The sequence below is a fragment of the Aotus nancymaae genome, unplaced genomic scaffold, assembly GCF_030222135.1.
Source record: "Aotus nancymaae isolate 86718 unplaced genomic scaffold, 86718_ANA_hifiasm-v0.15.2.pri h1tg000016l, whole genome shotgun sequence".
NCBI lineage: Eukaryota > Metazoa > Chordata > Mammalia > Primates > Aotidae > Aotus > Aotus nancymaae.
In genome coordinates this window covers 37,724,439-37,748,678 of record NW_026988428.1, presented here as the reverse complement: position 1 = coordinate 37,748,678, position 24,240 = coordinate 37,724,439, and the positions used below count along the sequence as shown (strand labels likewise).

General features: G+C 52.9%; 1 protein-coding gene and 1 long non-coding RNA gene across 2 annotated transcripts; one reads left to right on the top strand and one right to left on the bottom strand.

The window, feature by feature from the left end:
• The first annotated feature begins 4,165 nt into the window (after positions 1 to 4,165).
• LOC105716011 (uncharacterized) lies at positions 4,166 to 6,721 on the top strand. Its single transcript, XR_001107172.2, has 3 exons — positions 4,166 to 4,327; positions 4,491 to 4,645; positions 6,471 to 6,721. It is a non-coding gene; the product is annotated as an uncharacterized LOC105716011 (long non-coding RNA).
• Positions 6,722 to 11,964: 5,243 nt separating this feature from the next.
• HOXC12 (homeobox C12) lies at positions 11,965 to 15,988 on the bottom strand. Its single transcript, XM_012450546.3, has 2 exons — positions 15,358 to 15,988; positions 11,965 to 14,571 (listed from the first exon to the last, which is right to left on the bottom strand). The coding sequence occupies exons 1-2, from the start codon at positions 15,959 to 15,961 to the stop codon at positions 14,333 to 14,335; spliced, it is 843 nt and encodes a 280-aa protein (XP_012305969.1). The 5' UTR covers positions 15,962 to 15,988; the 3' UTR covers positions 11,965 to 14,332.
• Positions 15,989 to 24,240: the final 8,252 nt, after the last annotated feature.

Here is a 24,240-nt window from a genome sequence, read left to right as displayed (position 1 = left end):
CAGAGACATCCGGAAAATAATATTCCTCCCCTTAAAAGGAAGGCATGAAGTTTAAAATGTTCTCTAGTGTCGATAAGACTTAGTTTTTCAACAACTCAAAAAAACCCTAGCAACTGGAAGTTGCTGCTAGGGTCAAGGAAAGAAGGCCCTGGCCACTGAGGTCAGCTAGACATTTGTGGGCAAAAATGCCCACGGTGTGAAATAGCCTCCCTGCCCATCCTTGGGTCCAGGCTACCTGGAAGCTTCAGCTGAGCTGCTTGTTCCAGGCTACACCCTCTCAGCCTGCTGATTCTGGCCAAAGCCTCATGCCTTTCCACACAGGACCCATCCCTGGCCCCCAATCCCTTCCTTGTCAAGCCTGCTCCAGGTCGCTTATTTGTACCTTATCTGGTGGGTACCTGTGGCCTCTCCAACTGCTTTGAGTCCTGAAATTCCAAAATTCACCTGAAATTCTCTGCAGCAGGGCCATCCCGCCCTCCCCACTGGATGTTAGTGTCCTCAGTCAGCGCCACCAGCCAGCCTGGCCGCTAGCAGGCGGCTGCGGTTTGGGCGGCTGTCCCGGTAGCCTGACCCTGGCTAAGGCAGACTCCAGCACCCTTCCCTCCCACACACGGACAACAGGGGCGGCTTTAGAAGGGGGCAGCAGTGTCTCCCAAATTCTGGCCTGGGTGGCTCCTAGAGCAAACTCCCGCGCATAGTGTTGGAGCCTCCTGGTAGCTTGTCTACTTCCTCCAGCTGCTCTGGGTTCTAGAGAGCAGATCATGGTAGGGAAAGGAACCCATCCCACAGACCATGAGCTGGGGAGGAAAATGCTGAAAGGAGAAATGGGGCCTGCATGAGCTCCAGTGGGCTTGGATTGTAAAATCAGCCTGTGCGGAGTAAATAATAAGATAAGCAGAGAGAGTCCCATGGATGGACACCTTCATTTGTTCACAGGCTGGGCCAGCAAGGAGCACTCATTAGAAATTGGCTTTCACCTTTTTGCCTGTATTTCTCTCCCGTAGAGTAATACCACTGCCTGCAATAATCCCTTTAGTATGCTTTGGGATTTTCAGGTCAGCAGTTTATCATGCACCTGGGATACCCCAGCCCCAGCCAGGGAACAAGAAAGGGGTGGGACTGCTGGTTCCTGGCTTCCACCTCTTCTCAGACTTGGCCATCGCCCCAAGCCTGAGTCCCCAAGTCAGGCCACCTAAGCTGGTGGACGCTGCTCAGAGCTTCCTGGGACCTATGGAGGAGGTAGTGGGGAGGGAGAAGGGCAGCTCCCTTGCCCCCACAGGCCCCACCCAGCTTCCTCTGTGGAGAGATTGTCCCAGGAGGCTAGCAACCCGACCCTATTTCTTCCCATAAAAGCCCCATTTTACGAGCCCGTTTCACTGGCCCCCTCACCAAATGCTCCAAAATGAAGGAAATGTCTTAAAAGCAGTCTGGAAATGGAGTCGCTGCTATTGGGCTTTAGTTTCCTAAGCCAGTTGCCGTGGCACAGAAAATACCTTTTCTGGGTGGGATTGCTCTGTTGGGCCACCCAGATCTCCCGCCTCACCGCAGAGCAGAGGCCAGTTGGCCAGAGCCCTGATTCTCTGGCTTTAGCTCCTACTTTAAGGCTCGGACCTAGTCTGAGCTGATCAAAGTGAGCTCGCGGCATTTTTATGAGATCAACTTCAGTGGCTCTTTACTAGTAATCAGATGCCTGGGTTGAAAATGCAAAAGGGAACAAACAGCTAATCAATCCAAAAAGGAAAAGGAAAAAAAAAGAGGGGGGTGAGGAGGCATGGGGTGAAAAAATTCAGGTGACACAGAGCAAAAAGTGTCCTGTCACCAAAAACAAAAAAAGATTATTTGGCTCCAGCAAGAATCGTCTGTTTGTGGATCTGTTCCAGCCTCCAGGCCCTGCCTTCTGCCTGCACATTCTGCCCTGATTTCCGGAACCTGGAAGCCTGGGCGGGCAGTGGGGAACTCTGACTCGCCTGAGCTCTGAAGCTTGCTCCAAAAGCTTCCACAGTGAGGACTGCTGCGTGGGGTGAGTGTGGTGGCCTATGTCTCCTTGCCCCAGCAGGGAAGGTGCCTTCTGCTCAGGATTTACAAGTCTCCCCCATTTTGCTGCTTTCCTCTCTGCGGGCTCAGTGGTTTTCTCCTCACTACAGCCAGAAGTTGAGTTACAGGAAGATTCGCCAGAGATTTATCGCCTGGCCCCAAACTTGGAGAGCCTGGTTGTCATAAACAGCCGTCTATTGTCTAGACTTTTATCTCCGGGTATGGATCATGCATTAGCGAGGCTCAGGAGACATGGGGCTGGCTCTGTGGGGTGTGCATGAAGCCAGTGCCTGCCCCAGGCCCCAAGGGTTTCTTTGGGTCAGTTTATGAGAGTGCACAAATTTGTGTACGCTCTTGGAGCTGGGCAGGTACGCCTGAGTGTTCTCGAGTGGAGGCCCAAGGTAGGGAAGTCGCTTTTTCTCTGTGTCTGGGATCATTCCGGCGCGTGTACTTGTGTGTTGGGTGAGAATTTGTCACGGTGTGCTTTGTTTCTGGGGCATTTTAAGTGTTCCTGCCTGGGCTTTTTCGGGTTTTATTAACTTGCATCCGCTTGGCCTGTTTATGTCCCTTCCAAGCAGATCATCTGGTGTTTTTCAATATTGGAGTGCATTGTGTGTATCTGGCTTCTCTGAGGAAATGGTTTTGGGTGATACCTTCCCAAGCTTACTCCCTCAGATTCCCCCACCCACCCTGAGTCACACCTCAGCCTCTGCCTTCACCAGGGTGTCTGGCCCTGCCCTACTCTCTGCAAGTCCCTAAATCTCCAAAGTGCCTGCCAATTTTATGTCACAGACATGAAGCACATTTTTGCAGGGTGAGGTCTGGCTATCTCTATCTTTCCCACACTAGGGGGAAGGGTCCAGCTCATAAGCCACCTCACTAACTGGGACTCCCCTTCCCAGGCTGAGGGAACATAAGAAAGGGCCCCCCCAGTCCATTTCAACTGTTTAAAATACTATCCACGGAGTTCTAGATACTGCCAAAGAGAGCCTGCTGTTCCCTCCCTGGGGCTTCCTGGCTACTCCTTCAGTCCCTTGAGCCCAGGCATTTTGTAACATAAGTGGCACTTTGCCCAGATTAAACATCTATGGCACAGGGACACTTATCACCTTAGATCTTGGGGGCAGAGCTGCTTTGAAAGCCAGGATCATTTAACAGCACCAGAAATAATCAAATCCTCCCCCTTTGTGTTTGGGTGATGAGAATACAAGGGTAGGAGAGCACCAGGCACTGAGGCCTGGGAGTTCCACCAACCAACCCCCCTGCTCCTGTGGGCTCCCATCCGGGACCTAGACCCTCATGTCCCTAATATCCATGAGGTGCTCTCAACCAGAAAGGTAAAGTGGGAGGGGGCAGATCCCAGAGGCCAGTTTTCCGGTTGGGGAGGGTAGAGGTGACAAAAATTAGAGCCTTTGGAAGCATCGGATTGAACTAGAATTTCCCATCATTGTTTTCTGTGCATTCTTCCCTTCCTTGCAATTATAATTCCAATTTAAAAAGGCCTTAAAATGGTTCCAAGAGCCTAGAGGAGGCGAAAGCGAGCTGTGAGGTCCAGGGAAAAGGTAAGTCCTCCGCAGATATCCCACACCAATTAATTTTCTCTCCTTCTTTCTCTCTGTACATCCCCGGCGCTACCTTGGAGGAAAAGGATCAAAGATCTCAGTTCAGGATCCTTCCTCCCAGAGCCTTTGAGCTAAGCCTGTCCGTGCAGATCCGGAGCTCTTTCCGTCTTGCCGGCTGGCTGCGGCGCTGCCCTACGCTCCCGGTCTCCCTGGGTCCCTCCATTCTTGCCTTCTCCCTCCCCCTAGACCAACAAATATCCAAAATGCTTGTTTCTCCGCACCCCGGGCCTCCGCGCAGCCCGCTCGGCGCTCGGGAGTCGCTGCCCCCGCACAGGGTCCTTAAGCGTTCTGCTTCCAATCCCACCGACTGCAGCCTCCTTCTTTGCTAGCTGCCCGGGTAAATCGCTTCTGTCGCACTTTGCTGCCTCTCCCCCTTTCTTTCCGCCTCTGGATCTGAGAAATAAATAAAACCAAGTCTCCTACCGCACCAGCCCTCCCCACCCCTGCTGCCTCACTTCTGCTCCTTACCGAGTGTACCGCCTTGTTTTCTGAAGGAACCGTAACATTCAGACATTTAAGCTGTAAATGAACTTTTCTTTATGACGTTTAATTTTCTCTCCAGTTCTTAGGTCCTGCTCCGCTTCGCAGTGGAATGGAACGGATTTAGAAGCCTGCAGTAGGGGAGGAGAGAGTGGAGAGAGGGAGCCCAGAGTTACAGACAGCCGCGAGAGGTACGGAAGACCGGGAGATACTGAGAAAAAGAGAGGCGGGGGGAGGGGAGGGTGGGGGAGGAAGGAGGGAGGGAGGGGTCCCCAGCTGGCGAGGAGCGGAGCCAGAGAGAGAAAAAGAGAGAAAAGTTTCCCAGTCTTCATTAGTTGATTTCTCTGTCCACAGCTTTCCCCGGCCGGTTCATCCCCAGTAAAGAAAGAAGAGTGGGTCTTTATTTTTTTAAGGCCCCAAAGAGCCCGATGTTTACAAGACTAGAAATGCCACCGCCGCGTCCTGGCAGAGAAAAGGCTGAAATGGAGGACCGGCTCCTTCCTTATAAGGTACGATGCTAACTTGACCTTCACTTTGTCATGGCGCCCCCGCCCACCCAGACTGCTGCAGGCGACCGGGCGAGGGAGAGCAACCGCCGACCCTTGCTTCTGCCTCCCTCCCGCCTTTTTCTCTTTCAATCTTTCTCTCTCTTTTTTCTTACTTTCATTTCCTTCCTTCTGTCTTTTTCTTCCTCTTTTTTCTGTCTTTCCCTTTTCATTTTCTTTTCTTCTTTTTCTCCTGCTGTTCTTCCCGCTCCCTTTCTTTCACTCATTCCTTTTACCCGTGCCCGGCGGTTTCATAGCTTCCCTGAGTTCTCTCTTGCCTTGCTCTCGGGCACTTCCTTAATCTTTCTCTCTCTTCCACAACCTTCTGGTCCCTTCTGGTCTCAAATCCCAGAAACAACAACAACAAAAATATTTTCAGTCCTTCCTTCATCCCCACTCTGAACTGACCTTCACAGCCCCAGCCTGGCTTTTGCCCCACCCAGGTTTTCCTGGGGGAGAGGGGGAAGGCCAAAAGGGGATCAAAAGAGGTTTCACTTTGGGCCCAGGGCCCACTTGGGGATGATAAGACCCTGTCTTCCTCACATTGGCCCCACCTGCAAAGTCTCTGTGACCCTAGTGGGCTTGGACTGAGAGCAAAGCCTCAGGCTGTGGGGGCAGGGGGAGAGCAGATCCCACAGCTCCTGAAACTATGGGGAGGGGAGTGGAGTTCAAATACCAAATTGTGGCTCACCCTTCTCTGGCTTTCAGCCCCTAAAATCCTAGAGCTTTCCCTTAAGACATCTGGGGAGGAGATTTAGAGAATTAGGGATTTACAGAGATTCACACACATGTAAAAATAGGATAGAGAAAGACTATGAGGGCCCTCTACCTTGTCTCTTGCTGCCTCCCAGGCTCCAGCAGAGCTCTCTCCGACATTAACTCTAATCATATCTTGTGTGGCTATAAAATAATATTATTGACACCCCTATAATTATCTATTATTCCCTTACTTGTAATGATTATAATACTAGGGGAGGCAGGTCTATGCCGACAAAGTAAAGCCAAGCAAATATCCTGGAAAATGAAACTGGATCGGGGCATTCAAATGCGATCTCTTGTGTGTTCTTAAGTATGTTCCAAAATCTGTAAGCTCCTGCCTAGGGCCTGCTGGATTTAGGAGTAGCCATTTTGTAGGGTTTAGGGTGATATTGGGAGACCCTACCATCTCCTTTTCCTCTACATCCCATACACCCCTGGCCCCTCCTCCTCTGCACAGACATCAGAGAGGGTCAGACAATAAAAGAGAAATGCTTTCTCTCTCTCCCCCTACAATTATCCAAATAATTGCATGAATTCTTCCTGGAATACCACTGTGTAGTCAGGGTCAGGATTTCAGCAGGAAGTGCAGGGGACAGAATTCCAAATGGGGGAAGCTGAGAGAGTCCTGCGTTCTTACATTCCCAGACTTTATAGTTCTGTCTAGTGTTACATTGTTTCTTCAGGCAAAGATCTTTGTTCGCCTTCAGTCATATTTCTCCCTTCCCCCTCCCTTTCTTTCTCTTCCCCATCCCCCTTTTTTGAGTCCCTTTAAAGGAGATTCAGATCATCTTCTGCTCTCAATAGATGACTATAAAAGAAAAATTAATTCCCCCCTGCCCTTTAATATCAATATCTCTCCGTTAAGTATGCACATAAGCGAGAATAAACAGAATTAAGTGCTGCAACCCAAACCAGCAATTACACCCAAGGTTTTTTTTTTTTTCAAATTTTATTTTCATTGGGTCTGGCTTATCTGGGGGTGTTCACTTTGGCAAGAGATAACCAGGGGGTATTTGTATTTTTTTACAAGCTCGTTGGGGCCTGAGCCAGCGCCGACATGGTAGAGAAAGCAACAGCGAAGCTAGAGAGAGAGCCAGAGGAGGGAAGAGAGCGCCAGACGGAGGTGAAAGTGAACCACGCAGAGAAATGCAGGCAAGGGAGCAAGGCGGCAGTTCCCCGAACAAACGTGGCAGAGGGCAACACAGGCACTCACAGACAGAGGTTTATGTATTTTTACTTTTTAAAAAATCTGATTTGGTGTTCTATGAGAAAAAGGGAAAATCTCGGGAACGGGAATACAGAGGGAATTATCCGGGTCCTAGCTCACCACATGAACACCCAGAAGGAGGGAACGCTGGAAAAACCTGAGCGGGTGCCGGGACAGCACCCGGCTCCGGTCAGCCGCTGCCCCATACGCTGCCGGGCAGGGCCCACGAAGCCCCCCCTCGCGGCCACCCGGGCTTCCTTGGTCTTCTTATCATCTCCATCTTTATGACGAGGCTTGTTAACAAGACCAGCGAGCTGGCCACGCACATCTATCTCAGCCGCGCCCGCTCAGCTGAGCAGCGGGCCGGCGGGGGGACTGGGAGGCGCTAATTAATTGATTCCTTTGGACTGTAAAATATGGCGGCGTCTACACCGAACCCAAGGACTCATAAACAATATCTCTGTTGGGCGTGAGTGCACTGTCTCTCAAAGAATTTTTCCATAAGCATGTGTCAGAGGGTTCCGGATTTTTAGTTGCTAAGGAAAGACCCAAATGGGACTAATTTTAGGGGGCCAAAACAGTCCGTTCAGTGTCAGAAAACGCTTCCTCAAAGGGGTTGGGAATGTGTTTTGTTGGAAAAAAGCTTGGGTTATAGGAAAGCCTTCCCTGCTACTTGTGTAGACCCAGCCCAGTTTAATAATTACAAGGAAGCTAAGGGGCTGGGTAACCCAGAAACCTCTCTGTCCCAGCTGGATGCGGGGGACTTGAGCTGCTCCGTCTGGGATGTGAGAGGGACATAGAAGCAGAGGTCCAGCCTTTGCTTCATGCTGCTTCCTAGACTCAAGATTCAAAAATAATTTTTTAAAAGTGAAACTAGGCAGGGTGCGGTGGCTCACGCCTGTAATACCAGCACTTTGGGAGGCCAAGAGGGCGGATCACGACATCAAGAGATCGAGACCATCCTGGCCAACATGGTGAAGCCCCGTCTCTACTAAAAATACAAAAACTGAAAATACAAAAATTAGCTGGGCGTGGTGCGCGCCTATAGTCCCAGCTGCTGGGGAGGCTGAGGAAGGAGAATAGCTAGAACCTGGGAGGCAAAGGTTGTAGTGAGCTGAGATCGCGCTACTGCACCCCAGCCTGGCGACAGAGTGAGACTCTGTCTCAGAAAACAATGAAAAATAAAATAAATAAAAAATAAAAATGAAACTAGCCCTAGCCTTTGGAAGCCCTTGAAGGCTCAGCACCCACTCAGGAATCCACCTGCCTGTTACATGCCTTGCCAAGCCACGGTGGCACCCCTTTTCTAACAGGCAGTGCAGAGAAACTATAATATACTTATATTAGGTCTAGAAAAATGCATCTTGAGACACATGGGTAACCTAATTATATAATGCTTATTCCATACAGGCATGATTATGCAGTGGGACCCTGCTGCAAATGGGACTTTGCAGTCTAAATATAGACCCCAGCTTGGGATAAAAGTTGCAACAGAGAAATAGACATAGGAGAACATTTATATAAGTAATGCATGTAGACATAGAAGGGGGACTTAAAAGACAAATAATAGAAGTACAGAAGAACAGAAAAAAAAGACCCAGCAGATGGAGATTACCATTGCCAATGCCTGAACTTCCTCCTGCTAGTAAGATTGCTAGAGAAATGTGTCTTAAACAGTTCACAAACCCAGAGGAATGCACTTTCAATGTATTTAGTACACACACAGCATATTTATAAACATAACTCAGAATGTATTTTCCATACATTGGGTAGATATGCACTTTGTGTATATATAATAATATATTTCCCATGCAGTTTTAAAATCTAGACATATTAATATCTAGGTGCATTTTCTATCTATTGGTTTTATATGCCTTATGGAGTATATACTCACATGTAGCTAAATAGACTCAGGACTGCACATTCTTTGTGTAGGATGTGTGTGTGTAGTGGTTATATGTGTAAATAAAGTTTTACATGTGGTGAATATATGTGCTGTATGTAATCCTTTCCTAGTAGGTTGCTTTCACATACAGTAGATAAAAGTGCCTCTGTGTGTATATTTTATAGAGAAAATATTTTCTATGCCTAGAGTGTACCTGTAATATAGATATCTGTGCATTTTAGACTGTGTTTCAATTTATTAGCAGCACTATGACCAAGTGTGTGCTTTATGGAAAATCGTTTCCATGCTCTGCATGTGGACTATGCACCTTTCACAGAGAGCTTCCCAAGCAAGGGCTGCTGGTGGGTTCCATCCTCACAGACCTGTCTTTGAAGGAACCTTTCCACTCTGGGCCAGGCAAACTGACAAAGTGAAGACTTGCCTCCTAAGCGGCTCTGGCTGGAACAGGAGAAATCACCTGCTGGCAACGGGCTGGTTTAGATTGGCTAAAGGTCCAGCTGTGTTTGGTCTTGTCGAGGCCCAGTTTCTTGGCTCCTATGCCAGGCTCCAGCGGGCGACATAGGTCTTAGGAGCCTCCAGGGCAGAGCCTCTAGCGATGAGAAGTCAGACAGGAGAGCGGGCCGCCGCCGCCGTGGGGACACTGCGTGCCCAGCAGAGGGAAGGCTCTTAGGAGAAAGGTCTGGTTACCGCAGCCCGGGCAGTGCCTCAGACTCCGGCGGCTCTTGGAGGTCTATTACACTCACAGGGCGTCCCCTCCAGGCCTAGGGTGCTCAGGGACAAGCGACTGGACAGGTCCGGATCTCGGCGAGGCAGCCTCCACAGCTCCGGCCAGCAGGGGTCATCTCGTCCTTCGCGGGGGCCCAGCAGCCCTCGGGAGGAGATCAGAGCTGCCGGCGCTGTCGGGCGCGGGAGCTGCTTGGGTCAGCCGGGGCTGCGGGCGCGCAGGGTTTCCTCTCCCTGAACCCTGGAGATGACCGCAGCCGGGACCGCGACGGCTGGGGAATTGGACCAAGGTCTCACAGCCCTCGCTACCAGGGCCGGGGCGCTGTGGACTCCAGGCGCGAGTCAGGGAGTGGCCCGGGCGCCCGCGTCGTCCACCAGTGGCCGGCGCGTCTTTGTTTCGGGGCCTCTCCTAAAGTGGCAACGGCGAGCACCGCGCAGGGCTGCAGCGCGGAGCAGAGGGCGAAGCTGGGGAGTCCTGCAGCGGCGGGCGCGGGCCACGGCCTCTCCGCGCTAAACCGGCAGCGCCGTCTCGACCGAGGCACACGCAGAAAGGCGGCCGCTCGGACCGAAGGCTCGGCATAGGCGCGCTGTGGGATCGGGCCTGCCTTCCAACTCCCTCTGAATTGCACCGGAACTTTCCGCGCCTCCAGGTGCCGTGCGGAGAGGATTGGCGGCTCCGGAGTGCGTTTCCCGCGCGGCCTGGGGCCGAAAACACTTCTCCTGCTTTCCTGGATATAGCGGGGAGGATGGGTAGGGGCTCCGGCCTGGCCGGAACCCCAAGTCCCCGGGGTTTGCTTTGTTCGCGGATCGGGGCCAGCGGTCCCTGCTCCGCTCTGGGTCTGAGCCATCGATCGCGCCGGATTTCCGGCTGCATTAGCATCCACAGAACCCAGACTGCCAAACCCATCTCCTGCCCGCTCGATAGCGGCTTAGTAGCTTTAAATACCCAGTTTCATCTGTGCACGTCAGAGTGGAGCAGAGTAACTGCGAGAATAACCAGGTCCAAATACGGAACTCATTCGGCGATATAAGATTATATACGCACAACAGCAGAATTGTTGTCTACCTTTTCTTGCTCCTCAAAACTCGGCTAGAGACACGGAGTGCTTTGTCTTAAAGTTAGTAGCGTCAATTGTAGTTTGGGGGCTTAAACTGGACAAATAGTTGCAATATAGAGGAAATCCTCACCCAGATCCAGAGCTCAGCTGCGCCCTAAGTATTTGGATCGCGGTTCCAGCCATGACCTCCTCTTTGGCCGGGAGACCCAGCGATTTGTTTTTCAGTCATAAGGAGGAGGCTAATGTCTTTCCTTCTCTGGCAACATCCCCAGTGTTTGCGTTGAGTCTTTGGATCTCACCGCCCAACTAGGTGCCTTCTCTCTCAAATTGGGAGAGTCTCTGGGAATAAATTTAAAGGCCAGTTATTTGCAGCCTTCCTAAATCCCTCTTTTTCTTTTGCCAGAGATGTCCCTATTGTTGACCCTTCCCGTGAAGACACGTCATGAGAATCAGATAGTCTTTTGCCTGGGTTCCCTGGAACTCAGACTCCTCCTACCCTCCTTTATTCAGACCCAGGCTCAACCACTAAGCCCCTCCCCCAGCTCATGGCTGCCCAAGCTGCCCGTCTTCGATCGATGCTGCACTCTGTGGGGCATTTATACGAGCCCCCTAAGACTTTGGGTCTCCTTCCTGTCCATACGCCTCAGCTTCACAAAGCAGCTGGGGACTAGGGTTTTAAAAAATGGTATTTGATCTAAATTTGCTACTTTCTCTAATTATAGGAATAAAGAAAGGGAGGGAAAGAGAGAAAGGAAGATTTCAGGGCAGGAGGTGTGGCTCAGAGCCTGGACTTGGTGGGAGACCCTAGTATTCCTGAGGGTGGAAGAGGAATTTGGAGGAGACTCCTTTGACGGGAGCCAAACAGGTAGAAAAGGTAACAGGAGAGGGGAGGGAAGAGGCAAAAGGGAGAGAAAGAGAGAGGGCATTTCTTAGAGAAGGAAGGGGTAGTTGGATGTGCAGAGGGCTCATGGGCACATCTGGACTCTACCACTGGCCTGGGCGTGAGTTTACCTCTGGCTTGGCCTGTAGGGGGTCGCTGGCTTCAAAAGATGGAGCCTATTTTGCCAGTTCCAAGGGGTCTTTGGCCCCCTCTCAACATCTTGCAATACACAAGTGTCATCTCAGAGTGAAGCCACAGCATTAAGATCACAGGGTTGAAGCTCTAGGCCCACCAACCCTGCTCCATCTCAGCCCCTGGCTTACTGGTTACTCTTACTGCCCCAGTATCCCAGTACAGACCACCAGTGCCCCTCTCCCAGCTTCTATTTGTCAAGTTCCTGCAGCACAGACCTCCTATTCTGAAGCTGGTTTCAACCTCGTTTAGTCTGCCCACATTATTTTTATGGCCCCATGACTCCTCAAATCTCCCTCTCCTCCCCCAAGTCTACCACCCCCCAATTTTCTCTCTGCTATAATTGCTTTGTACTGCAGATGGTAGCTCATCAACAGATCTTGGTTGCTTGTATATTTTTGTTGCCCCTGCAACCACTCTTCCTTTATTATTATTACACATTTATTATTTTTATTATTCACCTGAGCTGGAGAAAAAAAAAAGCGGAGAACAGCTAGGAGGCTGGGACTCCCATTCTTCTGGGGTAGAATTTTTGTTTTCAAAAAATCACAGTCATAATTCATGTTTTAATTATTATTATTATCAATATTAATATGATGAAGCAACTCTGTACAAGGACTATATAAAGGGAAAACGTGCTAAAGACAGACGTTTGAATAGGAGGGTACACTACAGAGAGCTGGGGAGGCAGGTAGGGGAAGGTCAACTATCCACGGGGACTACACTAGGTACCAGCGACAGACACAGAGAACAAGACACAGATTGACAGAGAAGCTCACAGAAGTCAAGTTTAAAGCAAATGGAAAGAGAATATTGCATATCTTTGTCCCCTCACTCCTTTTGGAGTGTTCTGGTCTCTCTTCTCTATTAGGCTGGGAATCAGGTTAGTTAGGAGTGGTGGAGCTCAAATCCAGCACCCTAGAGCCCAGAGATCACAAGAAGGGCTGCATAAAGGGGGTACAGTGGGTGACTAGGCAAGGTGGGGAGTGCTACATGTCCAGGACAAGCCCACAGGAGACTGCAGACAGCTGGAATGGTGGTAATTTGGGAGAACTTGTACATGGGTGAAACAAGCATGTGTGGATGGGGAAGTGTCAGGTGTCAGATACCCAGTAGGGGATGGAGGCATGTGATTGTATCTCCACTGTGCTGGGCTCTATGGGGACTATAGACACTTCCCTGATTGCAAGTGCACCAGGGAGACTGGGGTGGGCCCAGTGCTGTGCTGTGTCCAGCTGTGTGTATGTGTTTGCCTGTGCCTCTGCCTGTACAGAAACTTGAAGCTGTGTGCTGGTGGGAGAGTAAAGAGTTCTGTGGATGGCCTTTGGAGAGCTTGTTAGAGGAGAATCTCCCCATGTGGGAAACACTCCAAGTCAGCAGACCAGTTTCACACTGTCCAGGCTGCAGTTAACTCCTATCAGTGCCCTGCTTCTCACCCTTCTTGTTCCTGGAAAGGGCGGGACAGCAGATGGGAGGTTGCGGGACTCTTGGGGAGAAGGATAAAAATGAAGTGCAGAAAGGTTGATGGGTTCTCTCACTGCTTCTCTCCAAAGTCAGCCCAGGGTCTGCTGGGCTGGGGCTAGGGTCTGAAGAAGTCTGGATGAAAGGCCTTCCCGCTCAGAGAAGCCATTCTCAGACCTCCAGTGGGTTCTAGGACTGTGCCCCTCCCTCTGCTCTGGTCCCTGTGCTGGACGGTAGGCGGAGGCAGCCAGTCTGGAGACAAAAGGCAATGTTGGGGGGCGGGCAGGGAAAAGAGAGAAGGGAGTTGGGTGGGGGGCTGCAGCGCCCCCCCTCCTTCATTGTCACCAGCCTGGGAAACTGGGGCTGAGTGGGGCCTCAATGGCTGGTAGCCCCTTTAAGGGCGAATTCTCCTCCTGCCTCGTAAATTACGCTGGTCCAGCCTCTGGCCGGCCATGACCATGAACGCCAGCGGGGAAGGAAGAATCAGAGGCCTCAGCTGTGGCTGCCAGAAACTCTCCCGGCCAATCAGTGTGGTGCTCCGTAGCCCCATCTATAGCCTCTTAGACTTTCTTTCTGGAGAGCCAGGTGGGAACCTCTGGGGTGGCTACCGAACCTGAGGCTGTGTCGGCTGGGCTTTCAGGTCCCTGCTTGCTGCACCAGGCTCACAGCTGCCTAGGCGGCGGAAGAGTGGATGGCAGCACATCTGTGAATGGACGTTCACCTGGGGAAGGCAAGGGACTCGGGAGAGGGCTGAGGACCAGGAGACTGTTCTGGCCACCCATCCTAGAGGGAACACAAGGCTGATGGTCCTTGTCCACAGCCCAGCCAGCCAAACACCCAAGCTTTGGCCCATTGGATGTCCTGGGAGACACAGACCCAAGCGAACTCTGGGTCTTGCTGATCATTTTCTCACAAACCACACTTCCTCCTTGGTTCCCCACTTCCTCCAGTCCTGCCAGAGCCACCTGACCCCCTCAGCTCTCTCAGCTGACTCTCCACCCTTCCTCTCTCCTCCCAGCCTCTTCTAATCCCACCAAGTTCAGGGCGCCTTGGTTCCACTGGCCCTGCTCTCTGCTCCTGCAGGCAGAGACTTAAGACCACGGAAGGTAAGTAGAGGAAGGGGACATCTGGGCTGAGGCTTCTCCAGATCCTCCGCGGAGGCGCAGTGCCCCAGTCCCGCCTTAAACTAGCCTGGACCACCTCAGCCTTCCTGTCCCTGCCACCCTCGGGCAGTTGCGGGCTTCTGCTCTCCCTGGCTAGGTTTCTTCCCTTCTCTCTGGGACCTGGCAGGGTCTTTTGGGGGTGTATGGGAGGGAACCACGAACGAAACAGACAAGAGGGTGTCCAAAGAGGGCCTGCCAGAGACGCCTGGCGTTCTAAGCGGGGACTGTGTTCTAGGCGGCGCCCTCTTTTGCTCTCTGCCAGGGACAGGCTCAGTCTGGGGCTGGCGCTCATGTCCTGCCCCTTAAAAGAAGGAGAGAGCTTGCTCCCTCAACAGAAGTCTTTTCTTTTTCATTCTCCGGTTCTGAAACCAGATCTTGACCTGCTGGTCACTAAGATTCAAGCGGTCTGAGAGTTCCCTCCGGCGCTGGCGTGTGATGAACTCGTTGACCAGAAACTCGCCCTCCAGCTCTGCCAGTTGCAACTTCGAATAGGGCTTGCGCTTCTTCCGAGAGCGGCTGTGGATCGGGTACCAGGGCGCGCCTGGGTGGAGATGAATGGCAGGGGTTGGCCAGAGGATCAAAGGGTGACCAGTCCAGTGCCCTAGGCCCTTCCCCAGACCCTTTCACCTTGGCCTCATGCCTGGACTCCAGGCTCTTCCTCTCCCTTCTTGCCGCCAGTCATCTGAATAGCCTTTCCTACCCAGACCCCGTCCCCACCCACTCCCCCACCTTCATTGCTCTTTTTTTCCTTTCATTCCTTGTCCTTACCTCCTCAACCCTACCTCCTGCTGCAGAATTCATGACCCTTCTATGTCCGTGTCCCTTCCTTTCTCCCCAAACCTCTTTCCAATTTTCTCCTTCCCTATTTCCTGGTCCCTTCCTCTCACATCCTTCAGGACTGCGTCCCGGATCAGTCACAACAGACATGGGCGAGTGGCAAAGAGTAAACGTGTCCACTGGCATTTCTTTTGAAATGTAGGTAATGGGGGCCTGTGGGAAGGTGGAGGGACAGGCGCCTGGGAGAACTAGGGCCGGGCTCTCTGTCCCCACCTTCTCACCCCCAGGCCTGGGGAGTCCTGGTCAGGATCCCCCAACTCCCGATTCCCCGCCGCCTCCGGCCGCAAGCGGACAAAAAAGAAAATTTCTCTAGTTCCTTTATGGGGATATTTACATGTTTATAGGCTCCCCCCACCCGCACTTCATTTTAAAAGAAGCTCTTCCTCACCACACATTCTGTCACCCCAGGCGGCCCTATCTCAGTCCTGCTCTTCCCGCCCTGGTAAGATGTCTGGTTTGAGTCCACCGCGCGAGTGGCCGGGGTCCTTACCGCTGGCCGAGAGCCCGCCGCCGGGGTTCAACGGCGATACCAAGCTGCCAGGGTCGCCCGCGCCGGCGCCCTTGTTACCCTCGTTGAGAAGGGACGAACTGGAGTCGGATTCCAGCGACTGGCAGGAGGGCGGGTCGTGCGGAGGTCCCGCGCCACCGTCCCCACCGCCGCCGCCCGCCGTGTAGTCGTACTTGAAGCCGAGCGCAGGCGGCCCCGACGGCTCCAGCGGGAGCAGCGCTGCCCCGGGCCCGGCTCCCGGGTCGCGCCCGCGCTCCTCACGCTTCAGGCCCCCGCCGCCACCCTCGGCGCACGGCTCCCGGTAGTAACCCTTGCTGTCCTCCACGCGCGCCAGCTCGCACGTGCGGCCGAAGGGAGGGTTGAGAGATACTGGGCTGCCGAGGTAGGGCTGCGGGTAGCCATTGCACGGCTCCGCCGACGGCCAGGGCAGGGAGCACACGTTGTCGCGGCGTGGGTAGGACAGCGAAGGCAGCCCGGGAAGCTGCGCCCCGGACGCGCGGAAGTTGGGGAAGTAGAAGGTGTCTCCCGTGTGGATGTTTACCAGCGGCCCCACAAACCCGGGATTCAGGAGATTATGCTCGCCCATTTCCGCGGGGCCCGACCGGCAGCTTCTACTTTATTGCTATCTGACATTAAACATAGTTAAACCTGCACCGGCCACCCATTGGCCGCCCCGCTCACGTGGGCGCCGCCGCCAGGGGGAGGGGTGGGGACTACCGACTCCCCCCCTCCCGCCCCCACCACCATCCCGCACCAACTCCAACTTCCCCCTTCCCCAATCCTGGGGTAGGGGGAACAAATGGCGGGGGCAGGTTTATTTGCCGAATTCTGATTTAAAATATACATATATATATCCTAACGCAGAGAGTAAAGCAATTGCCCAACACGGGGCAAGACGGAAAAAAACACGCCAAAAAACGCCCGCATATACACACCCCTATAACCTGCATCCCCCCCCAGTATTATCTTATCGCCAACAGCTGGCCAAGCACAGCCCGTCCCTCTTTAATTAGCTTCTTTATTAACTAAAACCGTTGGAATTTACAATATCTCCCCAATAAATTACTATTAGATATTGTGTCATATAAAGTTTACTGGCTGTTTAAGGAGACGGATGAGCCCTTTGGCTCGGGGTTTATTTACAGTAGAGGCGAAGAGGGGGTAAGGACAGGTTTCCCTGCCATTATCTCTCCCAGCCCCAGCTGCTGCCACACGCTTCTTTATCATCTCTTTATCCTCAGGAATTTGGAGAGACATTTGGAGTCCTCTTCCCCAAGAAATACTCAAGGATAATTGATAATGCCTGGTTTTCCGCCGGAGCCGGGAGCCATCCAGCCTCACACCTCCACTCACGGTTAGAGGAAAGATGCAGAAGGGAGGCAGAGAATGCAGCAAAAGGAGGTGCCTAGCCCCGCATGGACCTGTCTGCCTGCTCCTGAAAATCTGAGGGCTCGAACTACTCTTCTGCTGTCATTTCCGGGACACTGAGGAGCTTCTGGGGGCCTCCTGGAGTCTTTGCAGCGGGAAGCTTTGGACACCTAACAGGGCTTGGCTGGCCTGAGAGGGGCTAATTCTCACTGCGGAGGAGACACCCGCACCCCATAACCCGCCCAGCCTGCCCCGGGACCATCAGATAGCAGTGCAGAAGCCAGCAGTAGGTTGCCTCCTGAAGGATAATTCTTCAAGGGAAAAAAATCCTTGAAGAATTATCTTGTTGGGGGGTGAAATTATATTTATGGTGCAAACTCAGAAGCTCCCCCCAGAGAAGGCCAGAAGCCAACGCTGGCCATTGGTGAGATAATCAACATCTGCGAAACCACAATCAGATCTCAACTAGGTCCACAGAACACAGCCAAGCGGATTAAAAAGGAAGGCAAAATAAAACTCCCCAAAACCAGATGTATCCTTTTGGGGTCTAATAGAGAAAACACTCGAATTTCCATGTGATTGTTTCGAGCTTCTAACCAATGCACGCCTTAAGTAATACAGGGTTGGATAAATAGTTCAGTGAAAGTCTAAATACGAAAAAATACCAGAAGATTGAAAGAAAATTGGAGACAGAGAGCCAGAAAGAATGCGAAAGAAACCCATTTAGGTGAAAGTTAAATATCAGAGAAAGCTTGAAAATAAGCCTAAGCTACAAAGCAGACCGAAGCAGAGAAGATTCTCTTTTTTTCCCTCTCCCTCCCCTCTCTCCTTTGCAGGACGCGGCAAAGAGAAACGCAGATTCTTTGAATTCCACTGCTCCCCGGGCGATTTCTTATCCCAAACGTAGCTGCTCACTCCGACAGAAATGTGTCCCCGCGGGCGCCGCCCTGCCCGAAGCAGTACGAAGCTCGCAACTCGGCGCCTGCCCCTCGCCCTGCTTGGCCGGTTCCCATTCTCCGCCCCTGCTCTCCTAGCTGCCCGGCCTGGCCCGGCCCCTCCTGCCCCCAGGAGCCAGCCCCGCGTTAGGCTGGTACCTAGGACAAGCGGTGGGCTGCAAATCCGAAGCGGTCGCCTTCAGTTACAGCCGGTGGCGCCAAAGAATGAGCAGGAGATTCAGCCTGGATTGGCCTTTTTGTGCCTAATTGACAAGGGGCTGCGAGGCTGCGGAGAGAAGCATCCCTCCGCTGCAAATTCCTAACAGCATCTCTAACATCTTATTTTCCCTTTTCAAGCAGCATTGATGAGTGCCACTGAAATTTTAGTTTTTTAAAAAACATTTTATTTGGTGGTTATTTTTGGTCATAAAGATAAACAGGGTGTGACTTTAATATTGCTGCTGATTTCAATCAGAACACTGTGCCGGCAGCGAGGTTTCTGCCCAGGCTCTCCAGGCCTCTGCGCTCAGACGCTATTGTTGGTGTGAGGGATGCCGAGCTGGGCTATGCCAAATAATCACTAGCCTTTGTGGGGTGGAGTATTCTCCCTATTCTCTTTTCCCTTTCCAGATAACTCCAATCTCCTAGAAGGGGGACCCCAGGAGGAAGGTCTCAGCCTCTCCCCATTCCCTCCACCCCAGCAGGCAAATCCCAGGCCTGGAACTCTGCTCGCTGCCCTCCAGGGCCAGGCCGCTGAGCTCGAGGAGCAGCGGCCACAGGGCGGCGGATGCAACGCAGGAGAAATGAAGATTGGGTGAAGACTTCCTTCTTCCAGACACGCATTTCTCCTAGCCTGATTTAGCCCCACCAAAGCGGGCCATTTTCCCCAGGTTTTGGATTCAAAGAGGCACGCACAAACCCCTCTTCCTTCCGTGCAGCTGACCCTGATTCCTCTCAGGGAGAGCTGCCGACAACCAGTAGCAAAATTCGCATCCCTAGTGTCCTGCTCCTCGAGACCCACTGTGAACCTAGGGATTTTCAGGCCCCTGGCAAGGACCCAGGCAATCTAAGCGTGCAGGATTCCGGTGCACCACCGAGGCTCTGTTTGCGGTTGAGGAACCCCGCGACACACGCAGCTCAGGCACCCGTTTTTTAACCGGGCTCGGACAAAAACGCCGCTCCCAACCTGGGTCCCCGGGGCCGGCGGGAGGCTCGGGTGAAACGCTTCAAATCTAAATCCAGTCTCAGCGAGAACTGCTCGCCGGGAGCAGGCTGGGGCTAGGTTAGAAGACTGGGAGGAACTCGCAGCCCAAGGCGTTGGGCAGCCGTGTATAGCCGGGCTTAACCCGCCGGCACTTCGCTGACCACACACAAAACTATAGGTGGTCGGGCCGAGGCAGCCGAACCGCGGAGCGATCGGTGCGCACTCTCCCACACATTTATCAAATCACAAGGCCAGAGAGGTGGCCTGCCTTCTGGCCCCTGAGCCACTGGTTCCCGCCGCAGCTGGCCGGGCTCAACTAAGCCTCGCTCATTAACTCGGGGGTTAATTAAAGCTGAAGGCAAGGTTGCGGTCCAAGGCTTTCCTTGAAGACCAAGGCAGCCTGCTCGTCCGCCAGCTGGATGCCCCGCTGCCTCTCTCACACCTTCTCTGTGCCTCCATCCCTCCTGCATCTTAGCGGCCTCCACTGCGGCTGAGCCCGGCGAAAGGACTTAATTATAAAATCTACGCCGATTCTGGTGACAGAGGCAACGCGGCTGCTGACGGCTTAGGCCGCGGGGAATCGGCTGTGAGCTACTGTATTCTGGCTCCTCCGCCGACCCAGGGTCGGTGATGATTCCGCGCAGTGCTGCCTTCCCCCTGGTCTGTCCAGAGACCGCAGCGGCCCAGTTCAAGGTCACTGTCTAGTGTGCAGAAAGCGGTTCTGCCTCGTATGCAAATTAGGCCGGGCCTCAGCCCTAGAAGGGGTGTGAGCTGAGGTTTGGACGGCGGAGAGAAGGGAAGACGAAAGGGGGGCTGAGTGGGAGGGCCTGGGCCCCCGCCCAACCCTGCAACCTCCCTATCTTGCCCTTTTGGGGCAACTTGGGCTTGGGACCTGATTTTGGCCAAGTTCAAACAAGGCTGGGAGGTTGAGGAGGGAGATCAGTTCGTGGCCTCCAGGCTCCTTCAGGGATTGGAGCCCACCTGGCTCCCAGCCCTCCCTGCTGGTGCCCGGGAGGTAAGGAGCAGATTGGGAAATCCCTTTTCCAGGTACTGCCTTCTAGGGATTTGCAGCCTGGAGAAGAGGGACTTGTAGGAAGGCTAGGTGATGGAGCCCAGTCAGGCTTTTAGGCTCAGGCAAATAGCCTGGGGCCAACGGAGCCCCTACCTCCTCCAATTCTCCTGCGGCTCCTCTAGTCCTCTGTTACCAGAAGATCCCAGCCCGATCACCTCTCAGAAAATGCGGGGGAGGTGAGAGCCCCCAGGCAAGGACATCTAGGAAACCATATCTCCACCCCAATCTGAGCATCCCTAAATGGACCACCTTCCCCCGTTTTGTCTGTTCCTTTGGTGGCGCGCTAACAGTTAACTAGGGCCGCAGCTCTGACATTTTCCCCCTCCACCAGCAGAGGATCTCCTCCACCTAGTGAATTACTGAGTGTCAGGCAAGGTGTGGGAACCAAGTTAAAAAAAAAATCGCATCCAATGCCACACCCACAGCCGCTTGCAACGCAACGGAGAGACGTCTCCACCGACCTCTATCTAAGCTGGGTCGGGGTGAGGACTACCCCATGTGCCCTCGCCCCTCGGCCTCCTTTTCTGGCTCTGACACTGTCCACTGGCCAGGCCTAGTTCTGAGGAGGAGCTGAGATCTGCTTAGGGTCTGCTCAGCACCGATACACAACTGCTTTCCAAACCCGGGACCGCAGGTCCGGGCAGAGGAGGGGGGCCCCCCGAGCAGATTGGGGTGGGAGCAACCGGCCCGGGAGGCGGGTGGGGGTGGGGAATGGACTATCAACCCTGGGGCTCGGGGCTCGCTGCGCCGGGTGAGCGAGGACGGGACCGAGGGTCCACTTACCTTTGGAGACAGAAGAGGTTCAGAAGGGTGAAAGACAGGAGTTCTCAGCCTCTAGAAGCCTTCTGGATTCCCCCACCCCAAGGCCTCGCCGGCCTCGCCAAGGTATCAGAGGAGGGCGGGGCGGGGGGAGGTGGAGAAAGCGGCCAGCGGCAGGCGCGCGGGAGCGGAGTTGCCAGAGCATCTCTGGAGAGGCCGCCTTTTATGGGCGTTATTAGCGCCCTTGTCTAGACTGGAGACGACACCTCCTCTGTGTGTAAACAGAGGCGGCGGGCTCCGGCGGGAAGGGGGACGGCGCGTCAAGGGGGCAAGCAGCCCTCCCCTTCGCTGGCCACCGGAAGATCAAGGCCTTTTCCACCCTCCCCCCTTCTCTGTGCTCCCTGTGATGTCAAGGTCAGAAAGACCTAGTCACGGTCAAGGCTAAAAGAGGAAGAGCCTGGTTGGTTGTGAAAAGGCTCTGGCCCCCTCCTCCTCCTCCCAGAAGCCCCTGGCTCCCCAGGGCCCCGCAATTCTCCACCAGTGCAGGTCTAGATACACATCTGCCTGAACCACTCTTGGAGTTTTCTTGGGGGTGGGCTCTAGTACCATCCAAGACTGATCCAGGCAGATCCTAGGGTGGGGAGTTCTCTTTTGAACAGATGGAGCCACTGAGGGGGCTGCCTGCTGCATGGACCCCAGCTCCAATGGGAAGGTGTTCAGAGAGCTAGCGGCTGCCCTAGGGGCCTGCCCCTGCCTGGCACCCACACTGGCCTGCTGTCCCCACGCTGCTGACCCAGCCGCCTGTGGATCAACCCCAGGAGCAGATGGTTTCAGGAGCAGACTGTCATGGAGGGATCTGCCGAAAGAACTGCTGTGCTTGTTCTCTCAGGTGGGTTTGGGCTGTAGGGCTGCTGGCTTAAAGGCCCGTTCTGGTGGGCTTAGGTCTGGAGACTAAGATGTGGGTGGGGAAGGGTTTTTCCCCCAAGCTCAGCAAGGACCTCGCTAAGCCCTCTCTGGCAGCCCCAGAGAGTGACCACCAGATGGAGAGTCCTGTGAGGCCCTAGGCCGTCTGGGCCTCCCAGCTCTGGCCTAGGGAGATAGGGGGAGTGGGGAGTGCCATCAGATTATGAGAAAGATAGCAGGAATCTCAGTCCCTCTGTGTGTCTGTGTTTCCACACAGAGGTTTCCCCAGCTCTTCAGATCACCCTGTACCCCTGGTACCTCATATTTGCTTTCACATTCTGTCTTACTTTTAACACAAACACTAGGAGACTGGCCTTGGAGAGAAAGACATATCAGAAATGCGAGTAAGAGGTGAACTACCTCTTAGAGTCCCCAAAGGCTATGCCAATTCTTGGGAGAAGGAAAGGTAAGAAATCAACACAATCAGAGTTGTGTTGAAGAAGAAATCCTTATTCAGGGAAAGAATAATACATTTTCCCAATGTGCCTCCTCAAAACACATGCTCACATACACTCACGGTGTTTGCTTACTCTTATGGGAAAGTCACCTTCAAATAAATTCAGGCATGATACTCCTCCAAAATAAATCTGGGTGTATTTAATGCACCGCACGAGGGCTCACAGGTGCTCAGAGGAGCTACAGTCCTTGTCAGGCTTACCAGTGTCCGGATGCAGCAGTAGTGAGAGCCTGCACAGACCTTTCTCTTCTCTGGTGAGATCAGCTCCTTGCAACCTCCACCCCCCACCCACTACTGGGGCTCAAGAGATCCTCCTACCTCAGCCCTTACAGACACTTACCACCATGCCAGGCTAAGTTTTTCTATTTTTGGTAGAGACAGGGTTTCGCCTTGTTGTCCAGGCTGGTCTTGAATTCTTGAGCTCAAGCGATCCACCTGCCTCAGCCTCCCAAAGTGTTGCAATTACAGGTATGAGCCACCAAGCCTGGCTCCTCTTCTTTTCTTCGTTATTCCCTTCTGGGGCCTTAGGGTGGTTCCCTCAGTGTGGGATAACTACCTCATATGATTATGTGTGGGTTTGTGTGCAGAAGCAGAGGGATTCCTCATAGAACTCTAGACTTCTCTTTAATCATAGAGTCCCCAATTTCCAGTTTGCCTACAGCTGTACTTGGGACTACCCAAAGCAGTCAGGAAGAATGGGGTCATAGTAAGGGAGCCCTAGGCCTCTTGTCCACTCAGTTTTTTGTGTGTTTGTTTCTGACCAAACACACACACTCAGTCTCCAACTCCTTTCATCTCAGGGGAAACCCAGAAATTTTGGAAGAGAGGTTGGGGCGGTGGGTGGGGAGAAAAAGGAGAGATGGAATTAAGAATGAACCTTATTCCTGGAAATTCACCTATTCTCCCTCAAATCTCCACTGCCCTGCGTGCGGCTCTCTGGTAGTTAACGCAGAGTTGAGACCCAGAAGAACAGCACTGGAAGCCACATCAGTAGCAGAACCTCCACAGAGGGCAAATTCTTCAAGTTCTTTGTTTCTCAGACTCCGTGTGTGTGTGTGTGTGTGTGTGTGTGTGTGTGTGCACGCACACGCGCGCATGCATGCATGCATGCTCACATGGGTTTAATCCCCAGGAACATTTATTTAAATGAAAATTTTAAAGTGTCAGCCCCATCAAGTAAAGGGAGAACGAAGAACTCCGATTTCCAACCAGACATCTCCAGTGTTTCTGCGTCTCAGGAGAGGAAAAATATTATATATAAATAAAAATTGCTGCAGTAAAGATTTAATCTGAGATAACATTGTTTTAGGCTATATTGCTTTTGAAAAGTCTCTTAACCTGACAACTTAACGATCTCATTAACTCTGCCAGATAGGGAGATAGGCACTGACACGACAAGGAAAACAAATTAGTGGCAGCATCTACACAGGCTCCTCATTGCCTGGAAGACTGAGGGTCCCAGGAATGCTAGAGAGGAAAAGTAGGGTTGGTTTAGCAAACTGGCAGCCAAAGGGGTCCTAGCAGCTCAGCCTGTCTGCACAGGTTAAGTAGGGGAAAGAAGAGAGTGCAGCCAGGAAAAGCTGAGCTTGAAGCTCCCCTGGCAGGCTGTGCTGACCCCATCCCAGCCCCACCTCCAGTCCTAAACTGGCTGAATGTGTTTGGGGCCCTCTGGGGGCAATACGGCACTGGGAGCTGAAGGTTAGTTTCCCACTGCCACCAGCCACCACATTTACCTCACCCAGTTCCCAGTGGGGATGCCACTTTCTCAGTACCCAGAACCAGATCTGAGCCCTAATTATTAACTGAAGTGGCCATTGGTGTGTTTTCTCACTCACCTGCTTCCAGGTCTTTCAGGCGCTGATTACATCTTTCCTTCCTCAACGTACACTCATCGAGTTGGGCATCAGGATGGGAAGTTTTCTCCTATCTAGATGGTACAGATAGCTCAAAGACTTAAGTGGAGCAAAACAAGGGTTTGGAATCTACTCAGCTGGGAGTGACGTGTATACTCTTCCACCTGATATATTCTGGCTGAGTCAGGGCATAGTAGACTGTCCTGAGGAGCCAGTGGACAGAAAAGACTTCAGAAAGAATCTGAGCAATAAAA

Excerpts from the sequence above, each read along its gene's own strand:
- HOXC12 (XM_012450546.3), bottom strand. The coding sequence starts at position 15,961 with ATGGGCGAGCATAATCTCCTGAATCCCGGGTTTGTGGGGCCGCTGGTA. Across the intron at positions 14,572-15,357 it reads CGGCGGGCTCTCGGCCAGCG|GCGCGCCCTGGTACCCGATC; the intron begins GTAAGGACCCCG and ends ATCTCCACCCAG.